General features: G+C 28.2%; 1 protein-coding gene across 1 annotated transcript in view; it reads right to left on the bottom strand.

The window, feature by feature from the left end:
• The window catches only part of LOC100205158 (nuclear pore complex protein Nup50), a 36528-nt gene extending 17540 nt beyond the window's left edge, over window positions 1-18988 (bottom strand). The window contains exons 1-3 of the mRNA XM_065791276.1: window positions 18832-18988; window positions 18293-18339; window positions 8482-8551 (exon numbers count right to left, since the gene is read on the bottom strand). Of these exons, the coding sequence (XP_065647348.1) occupies window positions 8482-8551; window positions 18293-18339; window positions 18832-18915 (201 nt within the window). The 5' untranslated portion in view covers window positions 18916-18988. The remainder of the gene's footprint in view (window positions 1-8481; window positions 8552-18292; window positions 18340-18831) is intronic.
• Between the last annotated feature and the right edge of the window lie 1003 nt (window positions 18989-19991).

The following is a 19991-nucleotide window of genomic DNA, read 5'->3' as shown; positions in this document are numbered from 1 at the left end:
TCATCCATCACCAAACGGAGGATTCTATCTAGTACACGGTGTTGACAACTGATAAACTGAGATTTGTTGATGCATTTCTCTGTGAACGTTCGTTGCAATATTACAACAACACCATTCTTTTTTCCAGTGTTAACGCTGGTGGTATCTACAACAAACATCTGTAGTGAATTCCATAGGTGAAATTCATTGAAGACTTTAGAAATTCCTTGAGCAAAAGTTCTTCCCTGCTTTCTACCAAGCCCAGGACATCCAATTTGATTTCTCTTCTTTCATTTTTATGGATGACCACTTGATAATCCATTCCGTTGATGTGCTTGCCACCAAAGTGTAATGACCAACTTTCCATATGTAACTTTTCAATCATTTCTTTTTTCAGCTTGATTGCCTCTTTGACTGTTGAATTGTAAAACCTGATTGACATGGAGTTGGGATGTCAATGCCTTTACGAGCCAATTGCTTGCATATGTTAGCAGCTTTGTTTGTTGATACTCTTGTGTAGGTCACCAAGTTGACTGCAATTTTGCTTTTATGATGTTTTCTGCTTGGTGTAGGAGTAATCTCCTCTTCTTCTTCATCGTTTTCATATTCACTGTCGTCAGCCTCAGAGTCATAACCACTAAAACCAGGATTGTCTTCGGAAGATAACCATGTATTACTTCAGTAATAACAAAAATTTCATCAAGGGGTTCGCAGTTTCCTCGCTTGACACATTCACCATAAGATTTCAGTATTTTATCAAGCTTTGCTTGTATAACTTGATCAGATACATGAGGAAAATTCAGTTTATTCTTCCACAATTTGGTGACTTCTTTGGAAATTTCCACTATTTGCTCCTTTCTTCCTTTGATTTTTGGTCCAAGGAAATGGTAGCGCCCAATAATTTGTTTTTGGAGAGGTATTCTGCACTATACTTCCAGTAAATATTCTCTTAAAGGGACCATTCTTCTTCTTTTATGAGAGTCTTCAAACTTTACCAGATTATTGGTTCAGACATCTTTGTTTTTCTGAATGCTACTATTGCTAGGCTTGTACGTCGCCATGTGTTGCTTCTGTAATACCTATAAAACTAGATAAGCAGCTATATATACACAGTCTAAATTGTTCTAGAATATTCTAAATTGTTCTAGAATATTCTAAATTGTTCTAGAGTATTCTAAATTGTTTTAGAATATTCTTAACTGTTCCAGAATGTTTTAAATTGTTCCTAAAGTTGTCTAAAATATTCTGGAATTTTCCAAAATGTTCTAAAGTTCTAAACACTTCTAATCTATACAAGTTTTAAATGATTTTCAGCAAAGCCACGCGTATTAGTAGCAGCAATAACAAGATTAAATAAATGACGATTCATAATGCTAATTGGGGTTGAAGTCAAAAAGTCATAACCCTAATGAACATATTAATAATTAATACTCTGGTATGATTCAAAAAATGCTTTATATAGTTGAAACAGGAAACTGTTTCCACTAAATAAATAGCCCATCTATACACAGAGCAATTTCTAAGTCAAAACAAATTGTCTAATTTGTCCTTTTCAAGGCGACCAAGTGTTTGTAACAAATTTTTATTTATTCCAGATAAACATATTGCATACCAGATTTGTAATCAATCTCTGAAATGACTTTTTTCATCAGAAGCATCAGATTCTAAATCAGATTGAACGGAAAACTCTTTTTCTGAGTTGCATTAACTTAAAAACAACTGTTGCTCTACACCATCATTGACACAACATGAAGTTGTTTTTTTGAAACAAATTTCTTTCGGTGTTGTTGCTTTGATTGTTGCTTTGTTACGGTTGTTGCTAAAAATGTCACTTAGCAACCATCCATTTTGGTCTGTATTTATATTGTTTTGCTTCATTTTAACAATTTAATATTTTTTATGATAATATAATATATTTCAAATAAAAAAGAACTAAAGTATTTTAACATAACAGTGTATTAAACAGAAAAATGTATTAAACAGAACATAACTTCTTCATGTAATGCATTTGTGGAGCTATATATAAACACGATTATTATTCAAATTTATCAAAGTTAATTGGTCATAGTTTCCTAGTCAAATCTGATAACTACAATTAATAAATTATTTGTACTTGGTGACTAGCTAGAGTTGACTAGTCACCAAGTACAAATAACATTCATGTTTATAATATAATATGTATATAATTTATATACGTATTTAATACATATATAAGTTAAATACATATTGTACTACAAAATACTTCTAAATTATACATTAATAACACTATTGAATTATATGTTTTATCTAGAAACATATTGTTTAACTATGGTGTTGAAACACATTATTTAACTATGGTGTGTGTATATATATATATATATATATATATATATATATATATATATATATATATATATATATATATATTTTGTAGAATACATTTTAAAATTGTTTATAAGTATATATACATATATACTATATATATTCTTCAATATATTTTTTTCTACAATATATATTTATTTATTTAAAAAATTGTGGTTTCTGATTTAAGTGAATATATGTATATATATATATATATATATATATATATATATATATATATATATATATATATATATATATATATATATATATATATATATATATATATATATATATAAATATCCTCCTCTTTGTGATAAACTTGTAGATTGGCTATGAGACTGCAATAATAGATTAAACCATTTGGAAAAGATTGATGGCGTCTTACTAATAATGCAACTGTATATGAAAAAACAGTTATCAATTTTAACATAATTAAAAAAACCTAATATTCAAACATACAAAAAATACTTAACTGTTATTAGTATCATAGGCTCAATTATAGTTATTATTGAGAAATATTAGAATATAGTTTATTTCAACTTTTGAGACTAAATTTCTTATTTAACATGTATACTAAACTTCCTAAATATGAATTTTTATTTTATTGCAAAGAACTTTACATTATTTCCTTCTTGCGATTAAGGCAAATATTTCGGTATCAAATTTAAACAAGGAGACTAAATCGAGACTAAAATTTAGGCGCAGAAACATAATATCAAGTTCATAATTATAATTACTAATATTAATATGAAACAAAGTTATAATCCCAGATATTAATTATTGTATTAGTGCTATATAGCTCCTTGCTTAAATTTCATTCCATAAAATTTTCATAATTGTAGTGTAAAAAATAGGGTAATTGTGTGCCTAATGGTTGATATGTTATAATTAAATCATAGGCTCTCAAATAAGCTTGATATGTTGTAATTCAGCTGTAAAACATGGTGAATTCATTCTTAATTAGAAACAGCTCTTTACATAAGTACTTATTTAACAATTGTTAAAATAAACAAGGGCTATCTAAGTTCAAAAAAGCATTATATTACATAACGGAAAAACTAGCAAATGTTTAAACGAAAAGTCTTTCTAAACTTATACACTTGTACATTTAGTTAAAAAATTAAAAAAGAAAAACATTGGGTAAATTTCCGTGTTCATTATTGCTTGTTTGAGGCAAACGTTCAAATGCTATCAAATGAACGTTTGCAGTTAAAGTTAAGTAAACGCTCGCTGTTTGATATTTGAACATTTGTGTTAGCTGGGATGGCGCTGTGTTCTATGATTCAGGTGTATAAAATAAATTTTATTAATGCTTGTGTTAAAACAATTTTATTTAAAAACTGTTTTAACACAAACATTTAAATTTAAACTGTTTAAAATGTGATTAATGCAAATATTTTCACAACTTCCTATTAATTTCTAACTGTTAATTAATTATTAATTATTGCTTTTAAACCGCAATTGTTTAAAGTATACTTAATACATTAGTATTGAGTATACTTTAAACAACTCAATAATGGAATTTAAACTCAACTGCAAGAATTACAAAGTTTTTATGATAGTATAATAAGAAAATTTATTTTTATGTAATACAAAGTTATTAAATATTTATCATGATCTATAGTATTTGGGTTAGCAGAATATTATAGAAAACATTTGACATTGGACAATAAAGTGACAATAGAATTAACACTGCATTTAAATCTTTTCTATAGCCCTTAGTGATATGTTTTGGTTTTGTTTTAAGGACTAGTGCTAGATGTAGAAATTGGATGCTTTCGCAATTAATCATTATTTCAAAATTTTCTTTGTTTATCGTCAATATTTTTTTACTTCATCAAAATATATCATTTTGAAATGTAAAATGTAATTTAATGTGTAATTTTTCATTCAATGAATAGAATAACAACTGCATTGAAAACGTTTTACAGAAGTTTTGAAAACTTTAAAACTGTAAATAAAATTACTAATAAAAAATTGCATATAAAGAAAAAAGGCGTAGTAAACATAGCTTCAGGTAAGGTTTATCAAAGGTATTATTTAGTAATGACATCAATAAATTTAATGATTTGTTTTTCCATTAAATATAAATAAAAAATAAACCTTATACATTATATATCTACCAACATATTGACAAAGATGCAATCAAGTATCAAAAAGAATGAGAATCTGAATGTCAGTTGTAGGAGCCCTCTTTACCTTCTTAAACCTCTTTTTTTTTTTTTACCTCAGAATCATCTTCTAACTAATGGGTTACTTGTAAAACATTATCAATATTTAATCAGAGCAGATCAAAATGATTCAAAAGTATTTATGATAATTTTTCTTGGCCTGTGTGATCAAATTTTAACATAAAATACAAAAGAAAAACAATGTGTTTTTAGTAAAATGAAGAACTGTACCTTCTTAGAAAAATAGTAAACATCTGGGAGTCCTGTGGTTTTAAAAACTATATTATTGGAGAGGATAAAATGTTATCAAAATTTGTAAAACTTCACAAAAACCAATATCAATGACCAAGGGAAAATTGCTAGTTTGAAAAAAGGACACTAAAAAAAAGTTAGTTTCAATCAATCATTTTTGACATCACTCACTCTTTTCGACATCGGAAAACCCAACATTAAAGAGCTTATACAACTCAGTCAAAATATGCCGAGAAACAAAGAGAGTAAAGAGGAACATTTAGCATTTTTGGAAGATCAGAAAAATGATAGAAAACAATTTATAAGCAGGCATATAGATGAAGACCTTTGAAGCAAAGATTGATCAAATGTAAATAGAGGCTAATGGAGATGCTGAATATCATAATGACAAGAACTACAATTACTTAGATTTAGAAGATTTAGAACCCTCAATTAAAAATGCTGATAGAAATTTTTCAAAGAGATAAAATCGATATCTGAATCAGGTAATTTTTATCATGAAAAAATTAATTTGTATATTTTACATGCATGTTGCATGTTACTTTATAGAATAAACTGTGAATGTACTTTTCCATTTTCCTTTTTTTTAAATATTATTGTGGACCTTTCAAACCTAGCACTGATGGTAGGTAATACTAATTATAATTCTGCTGAGGACATCAACAAAAAACATCAAACAACACTAAAAAAAATAAAATTAACGATGTACCACTCATGCTTTTATCAGATTCAATTCTTGTCAATAAAGAAATTACTTAAAATGGCCTAATTGCAGCTACAACTCCTATTAGTGTAAGGACCAGTTTAAGCTACCAAGATCAAACAATGTTTATAGCCAGCATCATGAACTACCTAGGAGTAAATATGAAAAAAATTAGGAGAAACAGAGAAACAGTCAGATTGAAACGATTTGAGGTTATTCAAAATCATGGAACTAAAATTAGACACAATTATATCGCTGAAATGAGAGATAAAAATCTTGTCCTTGAGTTTGATGGCAAACTAGTTACACATTTGTATAAGGAAATCCAAAAAACAGTTAGAAAAGATAGAATTGCTGTGTCTGTTACAAGTCCTGAATTTCTACACAAGAATAATCTTTTCTTAGAAATTGTTCCAGGTGACACAGGTAAAGCATCAAATCAGGTTTAGAATACTTTGAAATTTCAGTGACTGTTATGTCAGCACCACATACATGAAATACATATTAAACATATTAACAAATCAATAACTGGAGATAACATCTAAGGTCCACACAAGGCCCTTTACTCCAACTTTAAAAAGCAATGATTTAATTTTGTCCCATTTTTATCTACTTGTGGTATTTCTTCTAGTTTTAAAGAGAATATTCTTTTATTTGGTTCTGGACACCATTTTCTCGGAATTGAGATTTTTCCTTGAGATGATTACAGGCATCTTGTGGAATACTTAGCTTTCTATCGTAATATTTAGTCTGACAAGCCAAAAAAAACTTTAGGATTCATCAACCAGGTGTCTGTCAAAAAACTAGATTCATAGCAGATGCATTATATCAAATGGTTTTGGAATTGACATCGCCAGTTATAAACGACTTAAATCAAGACCAGAAGATTCTAGTCTCTAGAGTTTGTCTAATGATTGTTGTACTTTATGCTCCAGGGTTTTTAAAATCCAGTCTTGCTGAATATTCATTATTGAATGACTTCAACTCATTCAATTTAGCAAAAATCATAAAGGGTGAATGGGATATTGATGTAAAAACTTCACCTTTAAATAGTTTAAAATCTCACTCCTGGTATCTTTTGTCTAAAGTAGTAGTAATGGCTCTTGCTGTTTCTGACCTTGAAATTCAATTAAACTCTCACATTGTGTCTTGTTGGAGCATGAGATTCCTGACATTTGTGAAATTAATAAAGAGAAGCCACTTCCTGTTTTAGTAGTTGAAAATACTAAACCTTGTAAACTTGATACCTGAGAAAACTGGTTTCTTTTTGTCGTTTTGGACTTAGTAAAGGAAACCATCATTGCCGAATGCCGACCTTAATTCCGAGGGTTGTATATATATATATATATATATATATATATATATATATATATATATATATATATATATATATATATATATACACACATATATATATATATATATATATATATATATATATATATATATATATATATATATATATATATATATATATATATATGTATATGTATATATATATTACTAACATGTATATATTGCTAACATGGCTATTCAATAAAACACTATCAAATGAGGCAAAGAAGCAAAGATAGTGTTTTATAAAGTAGATTGCAAGAACATCTATCTACAAACATATGTTAACCTTAATATGTTTTGAACAAGCCAAGTAAAAAGTTTTAAAGAACATAAAAAATTCCTATTGGTCAACAATGATTGCCTGTTGCATTTGTTTGTTGCATTTTGTTTTTTTTAAATGATGCATTTAAAAAAAACTAAATGCAACAAACAAAGATAGACTACTTTCCTCTTGTTGCATATTGTTTTAACTTCAAAAAGTGGTAAAAGTTACTCATAGGAGAAAAACTAATAATAGCTTAATAAAAGAATTTATCACAAAACTTTAGCACCAAGATACCTCAAGTTTTAAAAACATTAGGCGATACTACAGCGTAAAATTGAAGCAATGGCAGTTAATGTGGACAATAAACTGATTAATGTTCTCCAAAAATGTTTGTTTTCCATGCAATTGAATAAGTCTACCATTGCAGACAAAAACACTTTATTAATTCATACATACGTTATTGAAATTGTTTTTTCAAAAAAATTTTCATTTGAGTTTTTTTTAACAATTAGTTGTTTTATAGATATTGCTTCTAATAAATTATCAAAATTTATTCCAATAATTGCTTTATTTTTTTTGTCATAATTATAAAGTATTGAATTGTCTTAAAGACTTGATAATTTGTTCAAGCGCGTTTTATTCCAAAGAGTTTCAGTACATGATGCCATTAATTTTTTTTGGTTGCATGAGAGATCGATTATGTAAACAAACAAAAAAGTCAATGACATGTACAATATTATGCTGACTTTTAGGCCTACAATAAAACGAAGAAGGCGAGCTTTGACTAAAATAAAAAAGTTAGTTTTCTTGGTATTTATTTAATTTTTTGTTTTAATCGAAAAAATTTAGCCCAAACATTTTTTTTATCACTCTCTATAATTTGAACACAACATGTCTCAGAGGTTTGGGATCCCTTTAAGATTTTCTGACAAGTTTATAATCAAACAATTATGTAGTTTCTATTGATTCGTAAGATATTGTCTGGCACAATTGTTTATATTCCAAATTTGAATTCTAAATTTTTCTATCATAATTTTGCTTATATCTGACCAAATAAACATCGACAAAAATGAACTTTTCATCTTTAAGTTTAAGCCAACTATAGATACAAATGTGAAATACACGCCATTTTATCTAAAACTCAAAACATAGCCTGATGTAAAACTTTAATAGAAATTAAGGTCAGTATATGCATGTCAAATTAAATTCTGAGGTTTTTGACCAGGTTCAAAAACAACCCACTATGTTGATCAAAAACAAGAAGTTTTTCAAACTTAAATTTTTGTAAAAGATTGTTAAAAAAAAAAGGCTTCAAAGGATCATTGATAATATGTCTGGACACACTTAGTGCTAACCTAAATTCCAAGTTTTAATATACATGTGTATAATATTTTAAGGAAAAAAGTTATGCACTTTAATTTAATAAATACCTTACTTTCCTCATTGCTACCAGTATCATCAGCACCTGTTATTACTTTTCTGCGATGTGCTTTCTTAAATCTAAATGTAACAAAAACTCGAAACAAATAAAATAATAAAAAATGCCAAAATAATTTTTAATTTTTTTAATTTTTAATTATAACATAAAATTATAACAATTAGACTATTTTAAAGCAATTAAAATAAAAGTTAGTTGTTATAAAAAATATTTTTATCCACCATTTTTAACCACATTACCATTAAATGTAATCTATATATACTGAGGATGTTGGTGAAGTATATCAAGTTTCTGATAATATTTAATTTAAACATTAACAATTCAATTAGATTTTTATCTTATCTTTGTATCCAATCACGTGTATGGAAAAAAAAAACAGACATAATGAACAAAACAATGGGTTAACTACTAAATTTTAAACAATGTTAACTGGTGACAGTTGACAACAAATGTATTAACATTTTTGCTTTTGTTTAAGTAAAAAAAGTAAAGTGCAAAACAATTAAAGAGTTCAGTAAACTTTCAATAAAACGTATTATTGATTAGTTGTTTTGATGATTATTCAATACTTTTCATCTGTTTTTAAATTCAGCGAGCAGAATTTGATTAGCTTATTACAACTTCTAATATTATTAACAAAAATATTACTGACATATTTTATTTGAAATGTAAATTGTGTTTTATATAAACTCATTTTTTATATAAAATGCAATAATTAAAAACTGAAAAATTAAATTATTATTAAAAATAATGTTTGGGTAATCTTCTATTCATACAGTTATTATTTTCAGATATATTAAACTATTACAATTAATTGTATCCTACTTTATCTGTATAAATAAAGAACTTGTTCATTCAAGAACAAATTATTTTACAGTTTTAAAATTCAGTTTATTGCATTCATTTAAGAAATTTTAAACAAACAATCTATTATAAACAAGTATACTTGTAATATTAGGTCACACAATATTATAAGAAATTTGGTTTCATTCCAAGTTTTTATAACAATTTTTTATAAAAGTCTAAATTAAAAGGATTTTATACTTCTCTATAATTTTCTTTTTTACTCATACACTTTTTATTTTTTAAGTTCTGCCTTTGAAATTGTTTAATTTTAACTTGCTTACTTTTTGATTTTAACTTTGTTACTGTTGAAACAGTTTTAATTTAGTAAACAATTTAAAAAATAATAATCATTAGCCAACTTCAAAAACTTGAATTCTACACAATCAAGGTAAAAATAAATTTGTTTACTTAAAACACAACAAAACTGGTATTCACAGTTAATTGTGTTATTGCTATTTTGAGCTACTGTTTTTGTCAGGTTAACAATAATTACTTTTTTTATGCTCATAATGCTTGTAGCAAAATTATTTTGTCAGTTATTAGCAATAAATAACTGAGTTAAAATGTTTCCGTTAAAATTTACAAGTAACTGCAAGCCCTAAATTGTCACAGAAGAAAAATCAAAAAGCAATTACTTTTTGTCAAGACTATATAACTGTGTCATATAGAAAATTTAAAAATTTTAACTTTAATTCACCTCCCACTACAGATGAGGATACTACTTAATTGTGGTTATAAACCTCTCTAACTCAAAACCTCTAGCTTATAAAGCAAGCGCTCTTCCACTACACCACTACTGTGTTTTTGCTAATTTGAGCTGCTTAAGAGATAAGATTATCAGGAAATTTATTGTATAGAAACAATACAGGGTTAAGGATGGAACCTTGTGGAACCCCAGAAGTTATTTTTACGACTTTAATATTGCAGTTAAAAAAAAAATTCATTAATTTAAAAAATAAAGCGTGTACAAGAAATTTGTGAAAGTAAAAAAACAACTAAAAAAGGTACTCGTCAACTTTTATTTAGAACTAAGTATTAATTTTAATACATTAATATAAGAAGATAAATTATTTCAAGGAATTAATCTATTCCTTGAAATAATTTGGAACCTTGGTACCAAAAGCTTGCGTAAAGAATAACAATTAAAACTACTTGATGCTTTTTAAATTACATTCTCAAATCTTTAATGCTTCTGCATAGTTTTTATATAATTACTTTTATATATTTGGTAATAATTACCCAGTACTTTGCAATAACTTTCAACTCTGGCCAGTTTAGAGGATATGCTATTTTTGACACAACTTTCACTTCATTTTGTTTATACAATACCGTAGCCAGTTTGCTATAATGACTTGATGATAATCAGGCCAGAACACATGTTTACTATCATGTGATTTAGTAAGAGGTAAAAGATGTATTTGTAAACAATCTTTAACATATATTTTACAAGCAAGTGCGGACTCAGAAATATAGGGTGCTTTTTTTTGTCATATCTGCACATAGCTTGAATTAGCAAGATTACTATGTTTTGTGTATTTAAATGACTTGTCGGATTTTCCTCTATATTTAACATTATAATAGACAGCACCAGGACTTTGCTGATAATCATACTTCATAAAGATTTTTATCATCAATTTTTTATTATACCTGCAAATAGCCTGCCAAATCAAGGATTTTTTAAGAAGTTTGTCATGTTTTGCGTATTTAATTTTCTTACCTGTTTTTCCTCTACAGCGGTGGCCAAAATATTAGACTAGGCTACAAAACCAAAATTATTTTAAAATCAATGTCTGTGCGAGACAACAGGTACCTCATGAAATGCTGTATAAGAAACCGTAAAGCAACAAGCAAGATGTTGCAAAAAGAATTATAAAAAAGTAATGTACATGTGAGTACCAGAACAGTCAGAAGACAATTAGTTGTGAATGGTTTTCGAGCTCGACTGCTACGCAAAAAACCAAAGCTGACTCCGGCAATGATCAAGAAATGTTTGGCATGGGGAAAGCAACACAAGAATTTTACTGAAAATAATTGGAGTCAGGTGTGTTTCAGTGATGAATCATCCTTTTACATCATGGATGAGAAAGCAGCCTATGTACGTAGGAAACCCGGTGAAGAATTTCATCCTGACTGTGTTGCAGAGACAGTAAAGCACCCAATGTATGTCATGGTCTGGTCAGTTATCTCTATTCATGGGCCTGGACGACTGTATATTGTTGAAGGCACCATGAATCAAGTTCAATACAAGAAGGTGCTTGAGACACAACTGCTGCCTCAACTTGGCGAATGGTGTCGACGGAGACCGTTCACTTTTATGCAAGATGGAGCACCTTGTCACACTGCAAAGACAGTCAAGAAATACTTAGCTGACAACCACATTAAGCTTCTGCAGTGGCCAGGTAATTCACCTGACATGAACCCCATTGAGAATCTGTGGGAGATTGTCAAAAGAAGAGTAGGAGGGATGAAACCAAAAAACAAGATGGAACTGACCGAGGCTTTGATCAATGTCTGGCATCATGACAACAAAATCCGTAAGCTTTGCCCAAAACTTATTCATGGGATGCCTTCAAGGATCTTATTAATGCAAATTTTAAGTCATCTTGGCATTTGAATATCAAGTCCTAATTTTGCATTGTATTTAATTGTTTTTATACTTAAACGGTTCAAGTTTGTGCTTTTTTACAATAAAATATTGCGCTTCTTAACTTTTCTAATTTTTTGTAATGTTTTGAAGTAAAAATGTTGCATTACTTATGAACAAATTTCACAAATGCATCAAAAATTTCATTTAGTCTAATAATTTGGCCACCACTGTGTATCTGGCATTATCATAGACAGCACCAGGATTTTGCTGATAATCGTACTTCATAAAGATTTCATCATCTTCAATAATTCAGAAAGTTTTAGAAATATAATTGTAGTAAAAAAATTTTTTCAGCAGGTTCTTGCGCTTTTTTTTTTAAATATCAGAACGGTTAGGCATTTGTGATTTGAAAGCTTGAAAAACATGCTTATTTTGAACTTTTACAACAAAACTAGAAGAAAGTCCTTATTTATTGGGCGTTCTCTTATTGAGAGGCTTGAATTGTTCATAAAACTGTTAAACAGTTTTCTGACCAGTTTTATATCTTGAAAAACCTCCTTTTTTCCATTACCAGATTTGTGTTTGATCGATTTTATTTGGGAAAAATGTTAAACAACATACTAATGGTGAAGGGATGTATTTGCAACTTTTTTGCTACTGAATTGTAGCATCTATTTAGATTTTTTATAATATTTGTGCAAAATATTTTTTCTAACATCTTCTTCTTTTGTTATTTTTAAAACTTATTTTAAGTTAAATTAGAAAACTAAAAGATTTTTTGAGCATGTTGCCAACAAAATACAAACACAATTAAAAGTATATTAATACAACAACTGAAAAAAATGATGTATTTACTCTTTCACATTTATTTTGTGTACACACTTTATTTCTAGATTACAAGAGAACATATCACCATATGACAAGAGAACATATCACCAGAAAAAACCAGCATGCCAGATTTTATGTCAAGTGCAATAGCCAGTGCCTCAACGCTTTAATCTAATGCACGATAAATGTTTTCTGTTGTAAGAGTTTAGTCAAGTCACTAAGTTTTAAGTTAGCAGTAAAAAAAAGCAGCAGTAAAATAAGCAGCAGTAAAACAAGCTACAGTAAAAACAAGCAGATCATAGAGCATGTCTTAGACTCAAAACTAGTATGTCTAAGTTAGACTCAAAATTAAACAAAAAGATTTTCCTATTAATAGTCAAAAAACTGATTGGCAAAATGTAAAGTACAAAAAAGATGATTGAGTTAAGAGTTGCAAAGGTAAGTACAAAAGGTAGGTACAAAAGGTAGGTACAAAGCAGCGTTAGGCGAAAGCAGATAAAAGAGCAGTTAGAGGATTTAAACCTGAATTTGAGACAAATATGTGAATTGATAAATAAGTATATGCCAAGGTCAAGCATATGCAATTAAATATATATTAAATCAATCACTAAAAAAAATGATGTATTTACTCTTTCACATTTATTTCATGTACACGCTTTATTTAAAGGTAAGAAATTCCATGAAACAATTTAAAACAACACTCCTAGAATAATGAATGGCAACCCTATATATGAATCTTCTTCTATATGCCTGTTTGAATCATCATACATTACTGACCTCACATGGAAACCATATATTCAATCCATTGCAAAGTTAGCATCTGCTAAGGTTGCTTTTCTTTATTATGCTTGCCATTATCTTACTCCTGATTCCATTCTTTACCTATATAAATCTTTTAATCCCTGTATGAAATACTGTTATAATATTTAGGCTGGTTTTTCTAATGATGGTCTTACTCCTCTAAACAAGGTCCAAAAACTAATTTTAAATGTAGTTGACCTGTTTTATCTGTGAAGCTGGAGTCATCTTTTTTCTCTATTTGTCACTGCATGCTCAAAATCTTTTATTCATACATTTTTTTACAGACACTTCAATGTTTTGGAACTGTGTCCCATCTTCATGTTTTCCTGACTCACACAACATTCAACCTTTCAAGTTGTCTGTTTCTTTGCTCCTTAACTCTATTCTTCGTTATAACTCCTAACTTAATAGTGGTTGTTTGCAACCTTATTGGGAGTAAAATAAATTAATGGGTGGTTAAATTTTAATGGGTGATTTTAATATTAATTTTTTATTAGCTAACTTAGACAATTCTGCATCTGGATTTTAAAATACCCTAGTTTTAAATAACTTTCTGCCCATTATTTGACTGCCAATAAGAATAATGAATCATTCAAAAACTTTAATTGATAACATATTTTCCAGTACAACTTCAAAAAACATTTTTTCAAGAAATTTAACAACTACAATATCAGATCATTTGCCCCAATTTTTAATATATCCATCATACAGAACCAAAATAAATCTTTGTAAAATCTGTATTTTTCATCGAAATTAAAAAAAAATTACAAAGAAATATGTCAAGATTTTTATAAAATTAACTATACTAATCTAATTAACATCTACCAAGGTAAAAACTATTAAATCATTTTAAAAGTTTCAAATTTCTTTTAGATAAACATGCACCATTAAACATGCATCATTAAAAAAAGATTTTTAATGTTTTTATTAATATTCTCTAATAATTATTATTTTATTATTAATATTGTCATTATTATTATTAATTATTATTAGTAAAATTGCTATTATCATTATTATATGTTAAATTTATTTATATTAGTTTTCTTTCCATTTTTTTCTTTTTGCTTTCTTTTCTGTTTTCTTTATTATTTTTCTTGTTTTGTAAGAAGTCTTTTAATTTTTTATTTATTTTTGTTTGCTTGTTTGTGCTTTTAATGTTTACAGGTGTAACTTTATTGACTAGTTTGTAATTATATGAGTGAAACCTGAACAATTTCTGTAAATTTATAAAGAACTTTTGCAAGTTTTTCAATATGGCTGTCTAAAAAAAAAAAAAAAGTTGCAATAACTTATTTCACATTTATATATTGCTAAAACCTAAACTCACTATTAAAAAGAGATTAAAAAAAAATTTTTTGCAGAAAACTACTAATTTTTAATTTACTATGAAGCATAAAAATACAATTGGAATAAACAACAATGTGCATTACATTCAGTTGTTATATATTTCAGGGAAACTTTGAAACAAATTATTCAGCATAATATTTTTGTTTTTTTAAATGATGACAATGATTACGATACATGCGTTGTATATGAATTTCATAAGAAAGTTGTAGAGTGCATTATAGAACTACAGTTTGGATGAATCGGATGAATTTCATAAGAAAGTTGTAGAGTGCATTATAGAACTTACAGGCCAAAAGTTTGGAATCACCTCATTATTTATATAAGAATTCATTTTATATTGTAATTAAAAAAGTTCACTTATGATGATACCAAACATTTTATACTATTTGTTAACTACAACAATTACAGTCTCAAGATTCAGTACTAAGTATACTGTTCCTTGGCCTTCAGAACAGCCGCTATTTGATTAAGCACGGAAAAGGCTAAAGATTTGCAGTACTCAGGTGTTATACTGGTAGCCCATACATGCTTGATGTTGTCTATTAATGTTTTTCTGACATTGAATGTTCTTGAATAACCTTCTGCTTTATTATTGTCAACATGTTTTCAATTGGGGTTAAGTCCAGACTTGACCCAGGCCATGGACCAAGCAACTGGACCCCTTCCTCCTCCAACCAGCACCTCACAGCTGCTGTCTGGTGGCAAGGTTCACTATAATGCTGAAAATGGGTGCAGGAGTATATTGCCATATATGGGGGAATCTTTTCTCTCAAAACATCCAATTGCAGTTTTTTTGATAAGCCTATCAGTTGATTACCCGAAGAAGCGAAAAATCCTGAGATTTGTAACTTCTCAATTCGGCTGTCCTGTTCTTAACAATTCGGCTGTCCTGATCTCAACAATTTGGCTGTCCTGGTCAGAGTCTTGGACATTGATTACAGGGACACATTGAGAATATGTGCAATTTTTCATTGGGACATGTTCCACTGGCTCAGAACATGAACCTGAGCCAATTGTGCAGTTGTTAATTTTTTAGAATGCACCTTTTACATGCTGATTCGATTTTAAAAAAAATTAAATTTAATGTTTTGATGTATTTTATGGTCTTGATAATTTATGAATAAATTATTTATAAAATGATTGAGGTAAAACAAGAGAGCTCTAATTTAATTAACTCATTCATTTTCATCAGACATACACTACTGGTCAAAAGTTTGGGTTGACTTGATAAATTTAATAATAAATGAAAAAAATAAGGATTTTTATCATCATAGGTATTTATTTATACTGTTTATAATAAAATAATCATATTTTAGCAAAATAGGAGATTATTTTGAATACCATGCAGTATATTTACACTTTTGAATAACTTTCAATTACTCATTGTTTTCAATAAAATAATCATTCTTTCAAGAAAATGAAAGCACGAGATTTAAAAAAATTTTTCAGTATTTTTTTAAAATTACTTTTATTCATGGTACTCTCAATTTGCAAAAGATCACCAACTTTTTTCCAGCAAAGCATCACCAGACCATGACTGACTCTCCACCATGCTTGACTTTTGGGATCACACATTGTTTTATCACACATTTACCAAATAAACAACAAACAATGATTTCCTCAGAAAATTTGAACTTTGATTCATCAGTGAACAAGACTTGCGACTATTGTTATATTTCCCAATCTTTATGTTTTTTTGCCCATCTCAATCATTTAACTTTATTTAGCTTGCGTAGTAAGTTTTTTTGACAGCAACGCTTCCTTTCAAACTGTAATTGCCAAGACACTGTTTTACAGTTAAAACAGATACTGGTGTATCTTGCATGGAATTAAGTTCTTTGCAAATTTCGGTAGCAGTTCGAGTACAATTTCTTTTACTTTGAACATGGATGAATTTGTCTTGTGATTCAGCGTTGCTATAGGTCTCCCTTAACAATCGTAATTCTGATTACATCCAGTTTCATGTTTTCTTTACAACGCTCTAATGACTGTATTTTGAGAAAAATTGGTTTTTAAAGCAATTCTTTGTGTTGAATAACCTCTAGAACTAATAATAAAAATCTACCTATTATTTGTAAACTTAGCACTGCTTTTTTATCCATTTTTCTTCAATCAAAACATAAAATATATATCTGTCTTTAAATTTTAAAATTAGGATAAAATATATATGTCTTTAAATTTTAAAATACTTTCAACTAATTCTTGTTCATAATAATTATTCTATGAAAGTTACAAATTGAACAAAAACAATGTTTTGATTACTTTCTGCATAAAAAAAAATAAACAACAATACTGAAAAAAAAGTTAATTTAGTTAGTTTTACAGCAAAATGTATCAAGTTGTTACAGCAAAATATATACCCAATTATTACAGCAAAATATATCCACAGTATTTATTATTGTAATGATGATAAACCTACACTCTTTATACAAAAATAGGTGTATAGTCTCTCTATAAACAAAATGCCAAAATAATTACTTCAATTTAATGTGACGCTAGTTTTGAGTGGAAGGAGCTTCAATTTTCAAAAATTATGTAGAATTGAAAAATAAAGCAAGTAAACCCAAACTTTTGACCAGTAGTGTACCTCTGTAATCTTGCAGCTGACCTGAACTCAGTCCAAAAGAACTTATAACTAACAAAGAAAATGAAAACACTCAACGGCCAAATATACAATATCGGCTTACTAATCACGAAGTTATTTAATGTCAGTTATGGTTTGTGATAGGCTTGAATAAGTTATGCAATATGGCCTAGAAATAGCGTGTGATTTATATTGACCTTTCAATTTTTTTGAATAGAGAGATACAGACAGTTGAGGTGTTGAAAATAGTTGATAAGTAATCGCTAGTGATCCCTAGTGTTCAATAAATTAACAACTTGATGTACTTTTAACTATGTTTGGTCAGTGCAATTGTGGTATATAGTTACTGTTATGAACATGCAATTTGTGGTTGAATGTTCATAACAGTAACTATATAATGATGTATGTACATACATATTACACATTTTAATCGTTGAGATTAAAATTATTGCGCGTTCAAAAATTAAATTATACAAGATCGCACAAAAAAAATCGCATAAAACAAAACACACAAATAAAGTATCGCATAAAAAAGGACCGCATTAAAAGAGGTTTGAGTGTATATAGTATTTAGACTTTAGTATGCTCAACACTGTTATTTATATAGTATTAGTAAATAACAGTTTATCTCAATTTTTTTGCAAAACTATTAATAACAATAATCAATGATTAAAAAATAATAAAATAAATAATTGTTTAACACATAATTATAAAAACCATTTATTAACATTTTAAAAAAGTGATTTAATTATTAAAATCTCATTTCACAAAACATTTTAAGTTTTTGTTTATTGTAGAATTAAAACTTACGTTCGTTTTTCCAAAACATTTTCATCTGCAACTTTAAATGATCCAGCCTAATAATAATAAAATTTTATAGAGTATAGTATAGATTTTTTAGTATAGATTTTGTTATTAAATATTTTTTTTTTTAAAAAAAAGCACATGAAAAAACAAACAAAAAATTATAATTATAACAAACAAAAAATACATAATAAACTAAAGGTTCACCCAAAGTGCTCCAACTGGTAGAGTTGTGTACTAAAATTTAGTAATTTATTTTGAAGGACTACCAAGGTACTCTGGCATGCTTTTTAAGTTGTTTTTAAAAAAAAAAAGAAACACATTTTATTTTTTTTAATTAATAAATTCATTTTATTTAGAGAAATTATTTAGAGAAATACGATAACTATTTAACCAAATGATGGAGATCTGAATTAACCTTTTTTACTAAGTGGTGCTAGTGATTTATTAATGCATAGAAGATTGATGCATCAGCAAAATCCAAGATATTTCAAAATTAGTGAGATTCTTGATATAGTATAATGTGTACTTATTAGTTATCTTACCTCTTCATCGGCTTCCTCTTCTGCATCCCAATTCTGATCTGTCAAATAATTATCAGCACCTCGTTTCTTCTTGGTGAGTGCCATATTTACATGACCTTTTAACTAAATTTTTGATTAAATCGCGCGTTGTGATATTTTTGTGGTATATTCTACGTTTACGGTACGCGACCAAAATCAACGCGACCATATCAAGAACCTATAGTATAGACAGACGTCTAAACTTTCAGAGGATGAAGGCGCTCCCAATAACTGAAATCTTTTCCGCGTTATAGTTTTTAAGAAATAGCTAATAAATCGATATTTGCCCGACATTTTTACTTTGCTAAATTCTTTCAGTAAACATTTGATTATTCGTAAAACACTACTTTTGGGGAAATTTCAATTCATTTTATGTAAGTAATCTCAAGTGTTTAAAAATGAATTTGAATTTATTTATATGAATATTTATATTTATATGAAGCAACACCAAAATTTTTTTTCTAATGACTTTGCGCATCAGATGGTCTAAAAATTGAGTCCTTGAAGAAGTTAACTGTATGCGCATCTACAATTTTGAAATACAAATGAAAACCTACTTTTTCTATATTGTTCAATATGTTATACTGTAAAATTAAATCTCCGCATATTTACACTTGTTCAAGAGTGGTAATCCCTAGCCGTAGTAGTCTCTCCTCGTACAACAAATATTTAACTGCCACAATAGTTTTTGGCACTCGTTTCTGTAATTTTTCAAGAAATGTGATGTCACCTATTGAAAAAGAGTAACCATGATTGTACGGCAAATTTTAGAAGAGGGAGGATGTGTATTTAGTAGAGAATGCACCACAGTATGAAATTGCAACTGCGGAAAGCCTTTTTAAGCTGAAAAAACATAGTGCTTACGGTTGAGGTGGCAGTTCTTATTTGAGCTCGAACGCTTAGGTTATCCGATACAAAAACTCCCAGATCATATTCTATGGTAGTTACCTCTAGTTGTCTATGAGTGCCATCAACATTTTTCATTGAGTACATTAGCTTAGATTTCCTAGCGAATCCAACATGCATTCCTTTATATTTTGTTAGTGTTAAAATGCATTTGTCATTTATGGGACTAGTCAAAGGTATTGTCCATATCTGTTTTAAGAGTATGCGCGTAGGGGAGCACAGAGAGTGTTGGATCC

Source organism: Hydra vulgaris, chromosome 02 (assembly GCF_038396675.1).
Source record: "Hydra vulgaris chromosome 02, alternate assembly HydraT2T_AEP".
NCBI classification, from domain to species: Eukaryota; Metazoa; Cnidaria; class Hydrozoa; order Anthoathecata; family Hydridae; genus Hydra; species Hydra vulgaris.
This window is presented reverse-complemented; position numbering and strand designations above follow the sequence as displayed.